The sequence below is a fragment of the Prionailurus viverrinus genome, chromosome F2 (genome assembly GCF_022837055.1).
Source record: "Prionailurus viverrinus isolate Anna chromosome F2, UM_Priviv_1.0, whole genome shotgun sequence".
Taxonomy (NCBI): domain Eukaryota; kingdom Metazoa; phylum Chordata; class Mammalia; order Carnivora; family Felidae; genus Prionailurus; species Prionailurus viverrinus.
In genome coordinates this window covers 80,384,437-80,402,993 of record NC_062578.1, presented here as the reverse complement: position 1 = coordinate 80,402,993, position 18,557 = coordinate 80,384,437, and the positions used below count along the sequence as shown (strand labels likewise).

Here is an 18,557-nt window from a genome sequence, read left to right as displayed (position 1 = left end):
GCCAGCCACCCCAGATGCCCTTACTTTGTGTTTTTAATGTGTAATCCACTTTATTTTGAAAGATTTTAAACCTTTGGAAAAGTTATGAGAGTCGTACAATGAACGCTTACGTACTTCTCACCTAGAAGTTTAGTATTGGTCTTTGTGTGTCTGGCTGGGTCCCTGGGCATAACGTGTTCAAGGTTCATCCATGTTGCAGCAGGAACCCGTGCTTCCTTCTTGTCTCAGGGCTGGATAGTCTCCCACAGTGTGGATAGGCCCCATTTTGCTTATTCATTCATCAGTTGATGGAAATCGGGTTGTTTCCATCTTTGGCTGTCATGAAGAATGCCGCTATGAACACTGATGTGCAAGTTTTCATGAGGACATGTGTCTTCAGTTCCGTTGGGTGTATATGCCAAGGAGGAGTTGCTGGGTCATCCAGCGACTCTGTGTTTAACCTTCTGAGGAATTACCAGACAGTTTTCCAAGGCAGCTGCCCCATTGTACGTGTCCACCGGCATTGTCTTCACATCCGTGCTGATGCTTGTTATTGTCCATTTTTTGGTTATAACCGTCCTGCTGGGTGTGTAGTGTTGTGTCATTGGTTTGCATTTCCCTGATGGCTAATGACGTTGAGTATCTTTTCGTGTACTGATGGGCTGTTTGTGCGTAAATTCTTTGCCAGTTTTTGGGAAATTGGGTTTTGTTTTCTTTTTATTATTCACTTGTAAGAGCTCGCTCTGTATCCTGGATATTAGTCTCTTATCAGATAGACACTTTGCACAAGTCTTCTCCCTTGCTGTGGATTGTCATTTCACTTTGCTGATGATGTCCTTTGCAGCATGGATGTTAATTTTAATGAAGTCAGTTTACCTGTTGCTTGTTTTGTCACTCATGCTCTTGGTGTTGCGTCTAGGAAAACGTAGCCTGATCCAATGTCACAGAGATTTACCGTTTGCTTCTGGGAAGTTGATGGGTTTAGTTTTTACATTTAGGTCGGTGAGTCCATTTTGAGTTAATTTTGATGGTACACAGTTGGGCGCAGACTCCTTCTGTGGCAGGTAGACACCCAGTTGTCCCAGCGCCCTCTGTGGACTACACATCCTTCTCCCACTGATTGGTCTTGGCCCCCTTGTGGAAAAATGACTGTAAGTGTAAGGTTTTTTTCTGGATTTTAGATTCTATTCTACTGATTTATGTGTCCATCTGTACCAGTGCCATACTGACTTGATCACAGTAGCTGTGTAGTAAGTTTTGAAGTTGGGAAGTGTGAGTCCTCTATCTTTGCTCTTCCTTTTCAAGATTGTTTCAGCTATTCTGGGTCCCTCGAACTTCTGTGTGAATTTTGGGGTCAGCGTGCCAGTTTCTCCAAGGAAGCCAGCTGGCATTTTGATAGGGATCGGGATGAATCTGTAGATCACTTCGGGGAGTTTTGACGTCTTTATATTGCCTTCCATCCCATGAACATGAGGTGTCTTCCATATGTTTAGGTCTTTAAAAATTTCTTTCAGTGGTGTTTTGTTGTTTTCAGTGTACGGGTCTTATGCATTTTCGTTAAATATATTTCATTATTTTATTCTTTTCAATGCTATTGTAAATGGAAAGGCTGAGCTTCCTGAGGGCATTTATCTGTGTATTCCTAGGATTTTATTCACAGTAAGTGCCAGATCTATATCTGTTAAATGAATCTATTCGCAATTGCCTCTTTCCCCCCATTTTATAAACGAGAAACCCAGACTCAGGTTAAGCTACCCGAGCACATGATGTGATGGCGAGAAATCAGACCCTTGGGTGGGGCACCGTGTGGGTCCTACTGGGAGCTTATGCAGGATGGATTCACCTTAATCCTTTGGGTGAATTTAGTCAGATGCTTTGAGTCAGATGCATAGAGTAGCTTAGGGCTATCTGTTCCAAAATAAATTTCGTGTAAGAGTGCTGTACTCGAAACCTGATTCGTATGTCTTTGAAGAGGGTCATGTTCGGGAGCTTGACTGATTAGCGCTTGTGTTTATTAAACACCTCCAGGTGTAAATGATCGAACGGCACTTGTGAGAACGAGGGCTCTCTCCCCCATGGCCGTGTTGGTTGGCTGCATTTGTAGGCACAGCCAATTTGATATTTTCTAATATGCTCGTCATGGCCCGCTGAGGTGAGCTTACTAAATGTTTTGCCAGTCATCTGTTGAAACAGAGCCACGAGCGCTGACTACGGCTCAATGGGTAGAAGTCACATAAAGAACGAGATCTGGGTTCCTCCCACGAAAGCCTTTTTCTGAGAGCTGACCCTGGGTCCGTGTCAAAGAGGGTGACCGTGGAGTCCACTGTGTGATTGAGATTTACGTGGTACGGTACTCCTGCGCGGGAGTCCAGGGTTCTACAGAATTTGAATTCTGGGCCAGAGGATTAGCAAGCGGGGAGCCCCAAGGTGGGAGGGAGGGTGAGCGCTTAGAGTCTGAGGTACACAGAGCCGGCTGGACAGGCGTGCGGGAGGCGCACGGGGGAGGTGACAGGAAGCCGACCGCCACAGGCTTTGTGGGCTGTGTGCAGCCTCCCGTGTACAGCCTGAGGACTTTAAGCCAGGGCCTACTGTGCTGTGAAGGATCATTCTTTGTGGGTAGAATGCTTGGAAACCTGTGGAAGGCTGGGCAGGAGGTGATGGGGTGACTTAGAGGAGGTGGCTTTGAGGTTTGGCTGTCAAGTGGGGCTTCATCCTAGCTCTGCCACCTAGTAGCTGTGTGACCTGGACGGCTCACTTGAGGAAACAGAATTTCTCTAATCAGTTGGACTGCTAACGCCTTGATGCCCCGGGCCTGTCGTGAAGTGTCAGCGAGCTAACGCGTGTGCGGTGCGCGGCACGGTGCCCGTTTCAGGCCGCGTGTTGGCGAACGGCTGTCGGGGGAGGTACGCTTGATAGGAAGTGGTCCCTGATCACAGGCTGTGAGGGAGCTGGGGGTGCGAGGACGATGCTGAGCTCCGGGCGGGGGGGTGGGGAGGTGTGTGTGCCCGTGGGGGCAGGCGGCCAGGGGCCCCAAGGAGGACAGCTGTGGGAGGAGGACCGTGGGGACGGCTCTGCGCAGGTGGAGGTTGAAGCGCCTTTGGAGCATCCCAGTCAGGTGGCACGAGTGAGCCGGATTGCGTGGCTGTGGCGCTCACCAAGGACACCTGTCCCCGAGCTGAGCATTTTCATAAAATCCTTCATCCCTGAGGACCCCGCCATGTTGCTCGCTGAACGTGAAGACGTACTTTATTTTATTTATTTATTTTTTTTCAACGTTTATTTATTTTTGGGACAGAGAGAGACAGAGCATGAACGGGGGAGGGGCAGAGAGAGAGGGAGACACAGAATCGGAAACAGGCTCCAGGCTCTGAGCCATCAGCCCAGAGCCTGACGCGGGGCTCGAACTCCCGGACCGGGAGATCGTGACCTGGCTGAAGTCAGACGCTTAACCGACTGCGCCACCCAGGCGCCCCAAGACGTACTTTATAATATGAGTGAATTAGTATTATCATTTCTGTCATTGAAACTCCAGTCTTTTTTTTTTTAATATAATTTATTGTCAAATTGGTTTCCATACAACACCCAGTGCTCATCCCAACAAGCGCCCTCCTCAATGCCCATCCCCCGCTTTCCCCTCTCCCTCCTCCCCATCCACCCTCAGTTCGTTCTCAGTATCTGTGAGGCTCTTGTGGTTTGCCTCCCTCCCTCTCTGTAACTTTCTTTTTTCCCTTCCCCTCCCCCATGGTCTTCTGTTCAGTTTCTCAAGTTCCACAAATGAGTGGAAACCTATGGTATCTGTCTTTCTCTGACTGACTTATTTCTCTCAGCGTAATACCTTCCAGGTCCATCCATATTGTTGCAGTGGCACAACCCCATCTCTTTTTTATGGCCGAGTGATATTCCGTTGTGTATGTGCGTATATATGTCTGTGTCTTCCTTACCCACCATCCACACGCTGTGCTTATCCATGAGTGTCTATCAGTCGACCCTTAGGTTGTGTCCGTCTCTTGGCTACTGTAAATATTGCTACGATAAGTAAATATTGCTTTTTATTTATTTTTTTGCTTTTTATTTATTTTTTATTTTTTGTTGCATCTATCTTTAAATTAATGTTTTTGTTTTCTTTGGATAAAAGCCAGGGGTGGAACTATTTGATCATATGGCATTTCTATTTTTAATTTTTAAAAAAATGTGTATTTTTGAGAGAGAGAGCGCACGCGTGCATGAGCAGGGGAAGGGCAGAGAGGGGGGAAGGAGGATCTGAAGCCAGGCTCCATGCTGTGAGCACGGAGCCCGACGAGGGGCTCAAACTCACCAACCGCGAGATCATGACCTGAGCCGAGGTTGGACGCTTAACCGACTGAGCCACCCAGGCGCCCCTGTTTTTAAGTCTTTGAGGAGTCTCCATGCTGTTTTCCACAGTGGCTGCACCCGTTTCCAATCCCACCAAGAGTGCACAAGGGTTTCTTTTTGTTGACAGTCTTGCCAACGGTTGTCATTTTTTGTCTTTTTGGTTTTAGCCGTTCTGACAGGTGTGAGGTGATATTTCGTTGTGGGTCTGGTTCGCGTTTCCCTGATACTGAGTGATGTTGAGCATTTTTTCATGTGTCTATGGCAGGCCTTAACTATCTATTTTTATTTTATTTTAGTTGCTTTAAAGTTCATTTATTTATTTTTGAGAGAGAGAGAGCGAGTACGTGAGTGAGTGGCAGAGAGAGAGGGAGAGAGAGAGAATCCCCAGCAGGCTCCACACTGTCAGCACAGAGCCGGGTGTGGGGCTCAGTCTCATGAACTGTGAGATCATGACCTGAGCCAAAATCAAGAGTCGGATGCTTAACCGACTGAGCCACCTGGGCGCCCCCTTAATTATTTAAAAAAAATTTTTTTTTTAATGTTTATTTATTTTTCAGACAGAGAGAGACAGAGCATGAGCGGGGGAGGGTCAGAGAGAGAGGGAGACACAGAATCTGAAGCAGGCTCCAGGCTCTGAGCTGTCAGCACGGAGCCCGACACGGGGCTCAAACTCATGGACCGTGAGATCGTGACCTGAGCCGATGTCGGACGCTTAACCGACTGAGCCACCCAGGCGCCCCATCCCTTAATTATTTTTTAATTAAAAAATGTCCGTTAATACTTAAAGAAAAATTTAGATATGTATGTTTAGAGGAAAACTAGTGTATTTTCTGTTTGGGCAATATCGTGGTGTAGAGACTCTCAAAAGCCCTCTTTGCATGTGTTTTTTAAATATGCTGATTAAGAGGTAAAACTTTTCAGGGCACCTGGGTGGCTCAGTCAGTTGAGCGTCCAACTTCGGCTCAGGTCAGGATCTTGCGGTTCGTGAGTTTGAGCCCCATATCGGGCTCACTGCTGTCAGCCTCTCAGCGCAGAGCCCGCTTCAGATCCTCTGTCCCCTTCTCTCTGTCCCTCCCCCACTTGCGCTCTGCCCCAATTAAATAAATATTAGAAAAAAAAAAGGTAAAGTTTTTCCCCCAACTTTTCAAGATGCATAGCAAAAAAGTAAGGGGGAAATCCTTTGGGGCCAAAACAACTACAAAGCATGAATTTTGGAAGGTAAGTGAGTCTCAGAAGGCAGCAAGTGCCACCTACCTCTGGGAACATGGTTTCAACAGCCCGTGTAGGAGGGACAGGAGGTGAGCCTCAGGGCGGCCCCCATTGGGAATCAGGTGGCAGACCCATCTGTAAAGCCAAGACCTTCCCTGAGCCATGTTTAATGAAAGGGAGACCTAGAAGAGAAAAATCCCACTCCTCAAAGCAAGAAAATAAGGAAACTCTGAATCTTGTTTAAAGGGAAAAAACAACCCAACCTGAGGATTTAGTTTCAAGTTGTCCTGGCATGGGAGTGACCGTAAACTCTTGGCAGAGATATATAACTCCTCCTGGAATGAGAAATTGTGTTTTGAATGAATCAATGAACAGTTAATACAAAAAGGTCCTCATATGGTTTTGAATCAGGATGTCGGAGCCCAAATATATCAACGTTGCCTTTCTCCCAAGGTTTCATTTAAATATCCAAAAAGATTTTTTAGAGGAAAAAGCTATCTTCATAATTATATTCATTGATATTGTAGTATGCTAGGAATTCAGAGGTGAATATGAAACAGTCTTCTCTTTTATGGAGCTTACATTTTATTTGAGGAGGCAAATCTGTGTTTTATGAGCGTGGTGGAGGGAGGTGTTTATTACAGTCAGGCAGGAGATAATATTAAGAAAGTGATGATGGGTGGGTGACAGTTTGGTTGTATATGGACTTATGTAGTTGGCTTTTAATTCCAGGCTCCATGACTTGTCATTGGAAGGAATAGATTTTATGGTGGATATACTTCAACTCAGGACTCTTCAGAATTAAAGAAAGAATTAAAGAATGGAGAAAGACATAGTCAGAGTTTGTCCAGTTATGCATAAGCTTGCTCGGTCACTAAACCCAAAGTTGGTAAAGGCAGGCAGTACTTCTTGAGGCCAGGTGACTTGGTTTTTAAGATGATCTAAGAATGAAATCAAGGGAACTGAGATGAGCAAAGTCAAGTGCTCTAGCACTTTTGGGTAGCATCCTTACCAAGGGTTGATAGTCTATAAAGTTTCATCTCTCTTTAATGTTTGTCAAGGTGTTAGGCACATGGTGTATGCACCTGCTCTAGGAGCCTTTTAGGTACCTGCCTAACAGTGCTGGGCACAGTTGCCCCAGTACCACCCCTCCCTCCATCCCTCTTCTTCTCGGGCACTGGGAACTCAGGAGACTGATTTCTTGTTGGCTTGTCTGTTTCCTCCATGACCTTGTCAACCATCGAGGGACCAGGGCTTACGTAACTTTGTTTTGTTTTGTTTTTAATCCTTTCCCTTTGAATGATTAAAACCCAAAATGGATCCAGTTACTTTAGCAGATGCTTTTTAAAGAAAGGTCCTTGGTACAAACCTTGTAACCCTGCTTTGGGATGCAGGGAAGAAAGTTACGTTCTTTCCTTTCCAAACTGTTTTGACACGTATGTATGGAAATTTTGTGTAATTTTGAAGATATATTTTCTCTCTGTATAATTATGGCTAGAAATAAATGTGGATAGAAACAGAATGTGTTTTCCACACTTGAGAATGTACGGTCCCCGCGGTTTTCTGCCCTGCTATGTCACAGTCATCGCTGGTAGAGCCATCACCGGGCTGTCTCACAGCGACTGCCGCTGCCTTATTCGTCAGGTCCCCGCAGGTTCCCATGTTTGAGAAGGCTGATGGCCGTTGAGGCATTTTCTGGAACATCTCTGGCTGGCTAATTTTGAGTTAACACCAGTGACATCAAAGGCGTTAATTAGTTAACAATGGTATTTCCCATTTCCTGCACACTCACTAGGAGTTTTAAGCCTGTGCTGACCACACACAGTATTTCATTTAGTCTTCCCGATGGTCACGAATGGATTTTATTACCTGAATTAATAAGGGAAGCGCCAGAGTTAGTGATGTGCACATCTGGAACTGGCACTTGGGTCTTTCTGATTCCTGTGCCTATCCCATCCTTCCAGACAGCCAGCTTCCTGTTTGTTAATAGCACAGCTTCGTTTCCAGTGGATAAAACGGGTGTGAACGTGCTTTCAAGTTGGGGAGGGAGTGGTTAAGTTAGCATTGGAATTCCTCAGAGCCCGTCCTATGAGTAAAGCTACTTGTCTTGAGTAATCTTTCAGTTACTTTCCATTGGAACTTCATGCAAATGTCTGGGCCCTGTGGGCTCAGCTGTCATGGCCATGCAGCCTATTGAAAAACTAGAACAAGATGTGTTGATTAATACTCCCTAAAAGAGCAGCAGATCTGAAATGAATTTGGGAATTTGATTTCATATCAAAATTTGGTGAAGCTTGTGGCCTAAAATTTTGCCTGGGACTCTTTTATATCCCCCAGATTCTTGTGCTGTGGATGTCTCTGCTGACCTAACACGGCCTTTCACAGGTCCCATGGGCAATGAGGGGCTTTTCAGTCAAGTGTTTTCCGGGGGCTCTGAAGCAGTTGTGCCCAAGATTTTCTGGGGCTTGAAGTGATTGTAGTTCTATTTATAGTGTTTATCATTTGGTTTCTTATTATGTTCAAATGATACAAAGAATCAAAGAGTATATTACCGATGAGAGTATTCGTGTTTCATCTTTAAATGTTTTTTTAATGTTTATTTATTTTGAGGGAGAGAGAGTATGAGTGTGCAGGGGAGGGGCACAGAGAGAGGGAGAGAGAAACCCAGGCAGGCTCCATGCTGTTGCGTAGAGCCCCATGTGGGGCTCTGTGCCGCAAACCATGAAGTCATGATCTGAGCTGAAATCTGGAGCCGGTGGCTCAACCAACTGAGCCACCCAGGTGCCCCTGGTCTTTCATCCTTAATAGTGTCCGTGAAAGAATCAGTGGGAACTCTGAGGGATTAGAGGCCACGGCTTCTCATCTTGCCTTGGCTGTCATCCTTATTTTAGACGGTGGCCTTGTTGAGCACACTGGCTATGACTACTGATATTTTACATCCCCCAACATCTTCTACCGTATTTAAAACCAAAGGATACAGTTGATGGTCTGGGAGTTTACAGGTATGTGCTGAAAGCATTAAGTACTCCTGCCTCTCCTCTGTAGACCTCCTTAGTCTCCTGCCCATGATTGCACCTCACTGCGCTGGCATCTCTCTGCAGCTGGTACTGTATGCTAAGAGGGCAAAGACCTTGTCCTTTAAATCCACATCCCCATGGATCCTGTACCTAAGCATAAAGCTTCTACAAGAGAACATAGGGGAATATATCTGGGACTTTGGGGTAAGCAAAAGTCTCTTCGGCAAGGGCACAGAAAGCTTTAACCATAAAAGAAAAATAAATTGAGCTACTTTACAATTGATAAATTAATAAATTGAGCTCCTTCACAATTTCTGCTTATCAAAAGACTCCTTTTGGAAAATAAATGTGCATCAGACTGGGAAAATAGAACATTGAGAATATATAAAGAATTCCTATGACTCAGTAATAAGACAAATGATATAACTTTAAAAAATGACCAGAAAATTTGAACAAATGCTTTATGATAGAAGATATAGAGGCGGCCAGTAATTGTATGGAAGCATGTCTGACACCAGTAGTTATCAGGTAAATGCAAACTGAAGCCCCCAGAATGACTGAAATGGAAAAGACTGATAACATCAAGTGTTGGTGAACATGTGGGGCAACTGTAATTCACTTAGGTTACCAGTGTGAATGTGAAATGATGCTTCCACTTTACAGTATATACCTCAACATAACAAAGGCCATATGTGACAAGTCCACAGCCAATATCCTCTAAGATCAATAATAAGACCAGGATGTCCACTATTGTCACTTTTTTCCCACATGGTACTAGTAGTCCTAGCCACAGCAGTCAGACAAGAAAAAGAAATAAAAGGCATCCAAATTGGTAAGAAAAAAAGAAAACTGTCACTACTTGCAGATGAGCTGATACTATCTATAGAAAATCCTAAAGATGCCACCAAATATCTACTAGAATTAATAACTGAATTCAGGAAAGTTGTGGGACGTAAAGTCAATATAGAGAAATTTGTTGCATATCTATACACTAATAATGAAATAACAGAAAGGAAGATTAAGAAAACAACCTCATTTACAATTACATCAAAAGAACAAAATTCCTAGGAATAAACTTAACCGAGGAGTTGAAAGACCTGTACTCTGAAACCTATAAGAAATTGGTGAATGAAATTGAGATGACATAAATAAATGGAAAGATATACCATGCTCATGGATTGGAAGAATTAACATTGTTAAAACTCCATACTACCCAGAAAAATGTACAGATTCAAAGCAATTCCCATGAAAATATCAATAGTATTTTTCAGAGAACTAGAACAAAGAATCCTGAAATTTGTGTGGAACCACAAAAGACCCCAAATAGCCAAAGCAGTCTTGAGAAAGAAGAACAAAGCTGGACGCATCACACTTCCTGAATTCAAACTATCCTAGAAAGCTATAGTGATCAAAACAGTATGGTACTTGTACAGAAACAGACGCATAGATCAGTGAACAGAGAGCCCAGAAATAAACTCAGGTTTATATGGTCAATTAATCTATGACAAAGGAGTCCAATGCATACAATAGGGAAAAGACAGTCTCTTCAATAAATTGTGTTGTGGAAAGTGGACAGCTAGCTACATGCGAAAGAGTGAAACTGAACCACATTCTTATACACCGTATATAAAAGTAAATTCAAAATGGATTATAGTCCTAAATATAAGGCTTGAAACTATGAAATGCTTAAAGGAAAACATAGGCAGTAATCTCTTGGACATCAGCCTTAGCAACACTTTTCTGGATCTGTCTCCCCAGGCAAGGGAAGCCAAACAGAAATAAGCTGTTGGTACCACACCAAACTCAAAGGGTTTTGCACTTGCAAAGGAAACCATAAAACAAAAAGGCAACCCAGTGAATGGGAGGAGATATTTGCAAATGATATATCTGATAAAGGGTTAATATCCAAAACAGAAAGAATTCATATAACTCAAAACCAAACAAACAATCTGATTAAAGACCTAAATGGACATTTTCCCCAAAGAAGACATCCAGATGGCTAACAGACACATGAAAAGGTGCTCAGCATCACTCATCATCAGGGAAGTCCAAATGAAAACCACGATGAAATGCCACCTCACACCTGTCAGAACGGCTGTTATCAAAAAGACAAAAAAAAAAAAAAGTGTTGGTGAACACGTGGAGAAAAGGGAGCCCTCGTGCACCGTTGGTGGGAATGCAAACTGGTGCAGCCACTTTGGAGAACAGAATGGAGGGTCCTCAAAAGTGTAAAAATTGAAGGACCATATGATCCAGTAATTCTACTTCTGGCCGTTTACCTGAGGAAAATGAAAATACTGACTTGGAAAGATACATGCACCCCTGTGTTTATTGCAGCATTATTTATAGTGGCCAAGGTGTGGACGCAGTCCAAGTGTCTGTCTGTGGACCCACATGCACACACTGCAGTGTTACTCAGCCATGAAAAGGAATGAAATCTTGCCATTCACAATAATGTGGATGGACCTAGAGGACATTATGCTAAGTGAAATAAGTCAGACAAAGACAAATAACATATGATCTCCCTTACATGTGGAATCTAAACCCCCCCCCCCCCCCAAAAATGAACAGACGATAACAGTGAAAAGACAGACTCATAAATACAGAGAATAAACTCGTGGTTGCCAGAGGAGTGGCTGGATGGGGGAAATGGGTGAAAGGGATGAAGAAGCACCAAATTCCAGCTGTGAAATAAGTGAGGCACAGGGATGAATAGTACCGCGGAGGGAATATGGTCAGGTGATACTGTAAACCCTCTGTGGTGATAGATGGTAGCTACACTGATTATAATGAGCGTTTGATAAGGTCTGTAATTGTCAAACCTTCATTTGTACACCTGAAACTAATTTAATATTTTCGGTCAACTATAGTTCAATTAAAAAATTAAAAAATTTTCATATAAAAAATGATGCCTCTCTGAAAAGAAATCCTGCACGCATTGGCAGTCCTTCTGTGTTTCTCCCCTGCTTCACCCCAAACCTGGGAAATCACCGTTCTGTTTTCTGTATTTGCCTATTTGGGACATTTCACAAAGAAGGAATCAATCATACAGTATATTCTCTGTCTTTCACATAGCGTAGTGTTTTCAGGGTCTATCAAAGTTGGGGCGTGTATCGGTATTTCATTTTCTTTTTAGTGCCAAACGATTTTGATTATTTGGATATACCACGTGTCGTCTGTCCATTCTTCAGTTGATGGACATTCAACGTTGTTTTACTTTTTGGCTATTATGAATAATGCAGCTGTGAACATTCATGTGCAAGTTTTTGTGTGAATATATATATATATATTTATATATATATATTTTTTTTTCAACGTTTATTTATTTTTGGGAGAGAGAGACAGAGCATGAACGAGGGAGGGGCAGAGAGAGAGGGAGACACAGAATCGGAAGCAGGCTCCAGGCTCTGAGCCATCAGCCCAGAGCCCGATGCGGGGCTCGAACTCCCGGACCGCGAGATCGTGACCTGGCTGACGTCGGACGCTTAACCGACTGCGCCACCCAGGCGCCCCAATGAATATATATATTTTAATTTCTATTTGCTATATACCTGGGGTGGAATTGCTGAGTCATATGATGACTCTCTGTATAATCTTTTGAGGAACCACCAAAACTGTTTTCCAAAATTGCTGCACAATTTTACATTCCCACCAGCAGCGTATGAGGGTTCCAGTTTTTCCACACTTATTATTACGTGTTTATTATGCTGGCCTTATTAGTGGGTATGAATGGTGTATCTTTGTGGCTTTGATTTTCATTTCCCTGATGGCTAATGTTGAATATTTTTTATGTGTTTATTGGCCATTTGTGCATCTCCTTTTTAAAAAAAATTTTTTAAAAGATGTTTATTTTTGAGAGAGAGAGACAGAGTACGAGCACTGTGAGGGGCAGAGAGAGAGGGAGACACAGAATCCGAAGCAGGCTCCAGGCTCTGAGCTGTCAGCACAGAGCCCAACACGGGGCTTGAAATCACGGACCACGAGATCATGACTTGAGCTGAAGTCGGACGCTTAACCGGCTGAGCCATCCAGGCGCCCGCTCGTTGCCCATTTTAAGTTGGGTTGCTTGTCTACCTATTATTGAATTGTAAGAATTCTTTATATATTCTATGTATAAATCCTGTATGAAATATAAAAAAAAATGATGCTTTCACTTTAGAAAATGTCCAGTGGTCGTACGGGGAGTGTGGTGGGGGACGGAGATTGAGTGTGAATGTGACTAATGCAGGAGAAGAGGGAGATGACGCAGTGGAATCCAGAAAGGCGGTGAGGATTTAGGGAAGGAAGAGGCTGCTCACACCGGAGAGCAGGAGGCCCAGTGTCTGGGAGGGGTGCTGGGTGGGCTGCTGCCGTGGAGGGACACGGGCCTGCCTGTTACTTTCTTGTTCTGCCTGGAATATCCGTGCCTGGCTGACCCCTCCTTCATCCCCGCCTCCTGGAGAGTCAGCCCTCATCTGTGTTTCATCGAAATCTGAGCAGTTCTTCCTACATTTCTTCACTGTTGTCTTCCCTGAGGGCCGGCGTCTTTCCCTGTTCTGTTCCCTGTCATGAGCCCAGCCCCAGGGGCAGTGGACTCCAGAAGGCATTCAGTGAACAGGTGTCGACAGAATGAGAAAACACACACATCAGAATTATCCCATTTGGCTGGGTCACAGGTAGGCAGCAGGCCTGGGGTTACGAGGGCACACTGGTGTGCCAGAGAGGGCTCTGGGTTTGTGGTTGTAGTACCCAGGGGCTTCCCAGTGTTTCTGAGAAGGGGTGACGGGCTCTGAGCTGTGCTCCAGGAACACTGGTCTGGCGCGTGTCTGTGAGTGGATAAAGGAAGGTCTCGAACACTGGTTGGGAGACCATTTAGATCCGTCCTCCAGGTGAGGGCCCAGGTGAGGACCATGGAGGTGGGCACGGAGAGGGCACTGAGGAGCACAAGTTGGTGGGGCCGCCAGGCTGTGGTTCTGTGCTCACAGAGGTATCTGGGCAGCAGGTTGATCAGCAGGGCCGGCAGAGGGACCGAACCACCTCCTTAAGCGGCATAGCCTTGAGCAGCAGGGTGGGCGGGGACCAGCCTCCCTCTTTACAGGTAGCTGTGGCACAGTGAGGTCAGCAGAGACCTGACCCAAATTCTGGTCTGGTCTCTGACACTTCTGGACTGTGTGATTTACATAGCTGCTAATACCTCTCTGAGCTTCAGATTCCCTTATCCGTGAGCTGGGGTACAAATAGTTGATGGGATTGTTGTAATGATTGAGGTGCAATAGATTTGCTGCCGTTTGAGAAACAGAAGTTGTTACTGCACCACGGGGGTGTGGGGAGAGTCCAGGCAGGTCATGGATGAAAGAAAACTTTCTGGAAGTGTAAAGGCTGAAGCCCAAGTCAGGTGTTGTGGTTGTTAACCGCTCATTGTCTGGTTATGTGGCTCCATATGTTTTCTGCTTTGAAAAGTTGCGTGTTTGGTGGAGGTCCCTTCCGAAGTCCTAGTGTCTCGGTGAACTGTCATTCCTTTTCTTTTCTAAGGGAGCTAAAAGTGGATGCCGTGTGCTACGTAACAAATGCCTTTGTTCCAGAGTTACGGGCCTTACTCACAAAAGGACAGGATGAACTTGAAGAGATGGGTCTCCTAAAGGCTTTGGGACTTGTGTGTATCACCGTTTCTGTGCTTTTCCGGGTGGTGTCTTCAGGGTGTGGGGACTCGGCCTGGCCCTGCCTCAGCATTTCATCGTGTCTCTGTTTTATGAAAAAGCTCTTTTTATGTGTTTCATTTCTCAAAAGCTTTTTCTTCCTGTCTGTGCTTCAGCTCTCCGAAGAAGAAAAAATCCAGCGATACAGCATCCTCTCTGAACTCTACGAACTGATTGGCTTCCATCGGAAGTCCGCGTTCTTCAAGCGCGTGGCCGCTATGCAGTGCGTGGCCCCGAGCATCTCGGAGCCCGGGTGGAGGGCCTGCTACAAGCTGCTCCTGGAGACCCTTCCCGGCTACAGCCTGTCGCTGGACCCTAAGGACTTCAGCAGAGGTATTGGAGGTCTCACTGCTGCAACTGTTTGGCCCAGTTCCCCATGCATCGTTTGAGCACTTGCCCTTCCGGTCAGACACTGGTTGGCGATGGATGGGGTTCAAAACGACCAAGCCCCCGCCTGCCCTTGGGTACTTATGAGAATACTTATGATGATCTAATAAACAAAGAGTGGTGCTTTGCTTGGGGGCTGGCGTTCTTTTGGCTGGTCCCTGTCCTGGCCCTGGTGGTAGAGGTTGGAGTTCAGGGCAGAAATAACCGGCAAGTCGTGGACGCCTGTGGGATTTACGTTCAAAAAGCTCAGTGTTGTTGGTGGAAGAGGAGATAGGGCTGTGAAGGTGGGTACAGGCTCAGTTCAGCCACCTTCCAGAGAGGTTTCGTGGGAGGAGGTTAGCGCTCGGCAAAAGGGCAGAGTTTTTAGAGCAATCACACAGTTGTTCTGTACAGAGAGGATAAAGGGTATTTTAAAAGTTTCCACTTGCACACTGAATAGAATCCCGTTTACCGTGCTTCAGAGAGACAGTAGGCAAGGTCGCCGTTGCTTTCCAGTTACCTTTTTTTGGTGCCCTTTGACTGTAACTGCAAGCTGGCTCCAGAGGGAGAGCCGGCTACCCAGGCCTTCTGTGAGTCACCAGGAGTTGTCTGATGTGTCCTGTGAAACATAACATCTGAGAGTCCAGGGTCGGAGGCTTCCTTCCGGACGCTCTTCCCTGTTCCTCACTGTTTAACTGCCAGCCGCCCTTGGGTCTCAGCTGAATGTCACCTACGCAGAGAGGTCCCCCAGGGTCCCTCAGCCTAAGTGGAACCTGTTTATCTTTCCTCTTTCATCGAATCCTGTTGTTCCTCCTTCTGGCACCTTCCATAATTTGCACGTGCATTTAAAAATCAGTTGGGGCGATGGTTTCACACATGCTTCCCACACTAGCCTGTGTGCCCTGTGGGAGCAGAGCCCCCGACTCCCACTGTGTCCCCTGGCCGGCACACGGCAGGCGTCGCAAAGCCTAGTGAGCGGCTACAGCTTGGTGTGTTGGTTGCCAGTTGTCGAATAGAATTTCTTGATCTTAATTTTTGAATGAGATGAACAAGATAGGTTTCTTTTAAAAAGCACAACAAACGAGCACGTCTTCAAGTGATTCGGTACTTTTTTAGCCTTTTGTTTGGGAGGGGACACTTGCCATCGTTTTGTGAAAGAGGTTGAGACCGAAGGTAAAGAAGTGCGATCAAATAAAGTAAAAATGATAAATGTTGGCTGGCTATATTTTTAATAAGAAATAAAAATCACTTTAAACTTCATCTCCGCTGTTGCTCTGGACCACTTCAAACGTTTCTCAGAGAATTAGATGGAAATGTTCTCAAACCCTGAACCTGCGGATGAAAGTAAATTGTATTCTCAGGACCTGAAATGTATTTCTATTTCTTGAAATGAGCATTTTCCCTAGCTGGCTACAGAAAGTGAGGGTAGGCACACAGAAGCGTACGGTGTTGTATTGGCCAGCTCACAGGGCTGCGTATTATCATTTTAATCTTGTGTTACTGTGTATGAGGATTTGTGAATATGCTGTGTATATGTGCTGTGTATGAAGATCAGCCTTTTCCTGAGTGAGGGATTCAGTCTTCCCCAGGAGCTTTTACAAAAGAGACTGGCAGGGCAGATGGGTTTGCTTAAAGGCAATTGTTGACGTAACAGACTCTCAAATTGGGAGAACTTTCTGAATGCAAGAGTGTTGAAAATGTTATCACTTGGTCATATGTTGCAAATCTGTCTTAAGAATAAAGAGAGTCACCTTTTATTGCGGGAGCAGTTTGAATCACATAGAAATTGTGGCTTGTACACTATTTAGTGTTAAGAAAATTTGTGCTCAGCCTTACTCATAATTGCCTGTGGCAGGGACTGTATCGTTATGTATTAAAAAAAAAAAAATCAGCATAGGGATATTTGCCCGATGTTTAAGCGAGAAAACCTTCTTGATGTCCTAGTGTTGAGATTCGTTAAATTGGGTCATTTAGAATTCATGGCTCGGTTAGTCATGAAATTGATTTCAGCCTCTTAATCCTTTTTAAAATCTCTTATTTCGTTCTGGCATTCGGCCTTTGCTGCTTTTGACAGTGAGGAAGTATTGCAGGGACTTGTCTTTGTCTGCGTCCCCGTGGTATGAAAAGTGCTGCTGTTTCCCATTCCCAGTGTTTTTGTAAGACAGACTCTAGGGTGTGAGGTGGGTTTTGCGGTGTGTGTGTGTCTGTGTGTGTTCATGCACCTCCAAGACTTTCAGTTTAGAAAATTATTATGGAGTAACTTAAATATATACAAATTAAGCAGAACAGTACAATGAGCCCATCACCCAGAGCAAGTGATTATCAGGAGTGTGCCACTTTGTCGTTGGTGGAAGTGTTTAGGGCAAATCCCAGAAATCATGTCATTTTACCCTACGGGCTTAAGTTGCATGCCTGAAAAAGAGGGCATTGCCTTTCATGAGGCTTTCAACTTGACCCACATGCTGTGAAACCCCACCGTGTATCAGGCATCCCACCAGGCGTTAAAGATACTTGGGTGAATAGGACACAGTCCTGGCTCCCAAGGAAATGGAGGGTCGGTGGAAGGCATAAATCACGAGGTTACAGGTGCCTCACTGTACCTGCCGGATGACGCCTGTGGGGCCGAGTCTGTGCACGATACGGCAGCAGGACATGAGAGGGAGGGCTGGCCAGCCGCGTGCGGCAGGGCAGTGGGCGAGGAGGTCAGTGGGGGCTGTGACTGGAGCCCTCAGTCTTCTCTCCCAAGCCGTGTGGCCCCAGACACGCAACACTGTGCAGTGACATGTGTGTTGGCATCCCATTACAAGGTCTCCTTCATGAGGGATCTCCAGGTAGAAAATATTTAGAAGTAGTAATTGTTGCCAGAGGGAGATGGAATAAATAACTCTAAGATTCTGTGGTCCTAAAGAGGTAATTTTCGATGGCTGTGCAACTGACTCCCTCACCTTAAATTTATTTAAGAGGAACAGCTGCAGAAGTCTGTTGGTAACCTTTTTTTAGCTGTCTGCCTTTATGAGCTTTTCTTATAGGCTAAAGTAAAAAACAAACAAACACATTTTCTAATGGCCTTGGTGGTTGCTAACAAAGGCCCATCAAGTACCAGTGTTTCTTTGAAAAAAGTTGTGTATCTAACTCAAATACATGCCATTGGGAACATAATCTTTTATTATAACCTTATTGTAATGATTTCCAAGTGGTTATTTTTATTTATTTGTTTATTTGGGGGGGGGGGAGAGAGAGAGAGAGAGAGAGAGAGAGAGAGAGAGAGAGAGAGAGAATGAATGAATATGCAGGGGAGGGGCAGAGAGAGAGAGGCAGAGAGAGAATCTCAAGCAGGATCCGCACTGTCAGTGCACAGTCTGATGTGAGGCTTGGTCCCACGAACCGTGAGATCCTGACCTGAGCCGAAATCAAGAGTCAGACATTCAACCGACTGAGCCACCCGGAGCCCTTCAAAGTCCTTAAGTTTGCATTGTGTCTTCATAGAAGAGGAAAAAGTATACCATAAACCATTTTTTTAACTGTATGAAAACACCTATCCCTTATGAGGTCTTTCTGGGGTGCGTAAACACGGCACATTTCTCTTGTCGTCCTTTGGTTTGATAGTCGAGGCACTCGTCTTTAAATCACCAGGTTTGACACATGCCATCGCACGTGTTTCCACGGAGGCTCGCGTCTTCGGCTCCGTGGCCGGCGCCCTCCTGGAGCCCTTTGAGAACCTTCTGTGACTTCCATCCCACAGGTACACACCGAGGCTGGGCTGCTGTCCAGATGCGTTTGCTTCACGAATTGGTCTACGCCTCCCGAAGGATGGGGAATCCTGCTCTTTCCGTCAGGCACTTGTCCTTCCTGCTGCAGACCATGCTGGATTTTTTGTCCGATCAGGGTGAGTGAGTTCAGACTACCGCCCTTTTCAGCACTCTTGGCTCTGGCCCCCGTAAACACTGGGCTTAGGTCT

The 18,557-nt window shown here is 45.3% G+C and overlaps 1 protein-coding gene across 3 annotated transcripts in view; it reads left to right on the top strand.

Annotated features, from left to right (window-relative positions):
* The window catches only part of TRAPPC9 (trafficking protein particle complex subunit 9), a 568,190-nt gene that overhangs the window by 63,736 nt on the left and 485,897 nt on the right, over positions 1-18,557 (top strand). For all 3 annotated transcript variants that reach the window (XM_047842486.1, XM_047842485.1, XM_047842487.1), the window contains 2 exons: positions 14,350-14,566; positions 18,342-18,485. In XM_047842486.1, the coding sequence (XP_047698442.1) occupies positions 14,350-14,566; positions 18,342-18,485 (361 nt within the window). The remainder of the gene's footprint in view (positions 1-14,349; positions 14,567-18,341; positions 18,486-18,557) is intronic.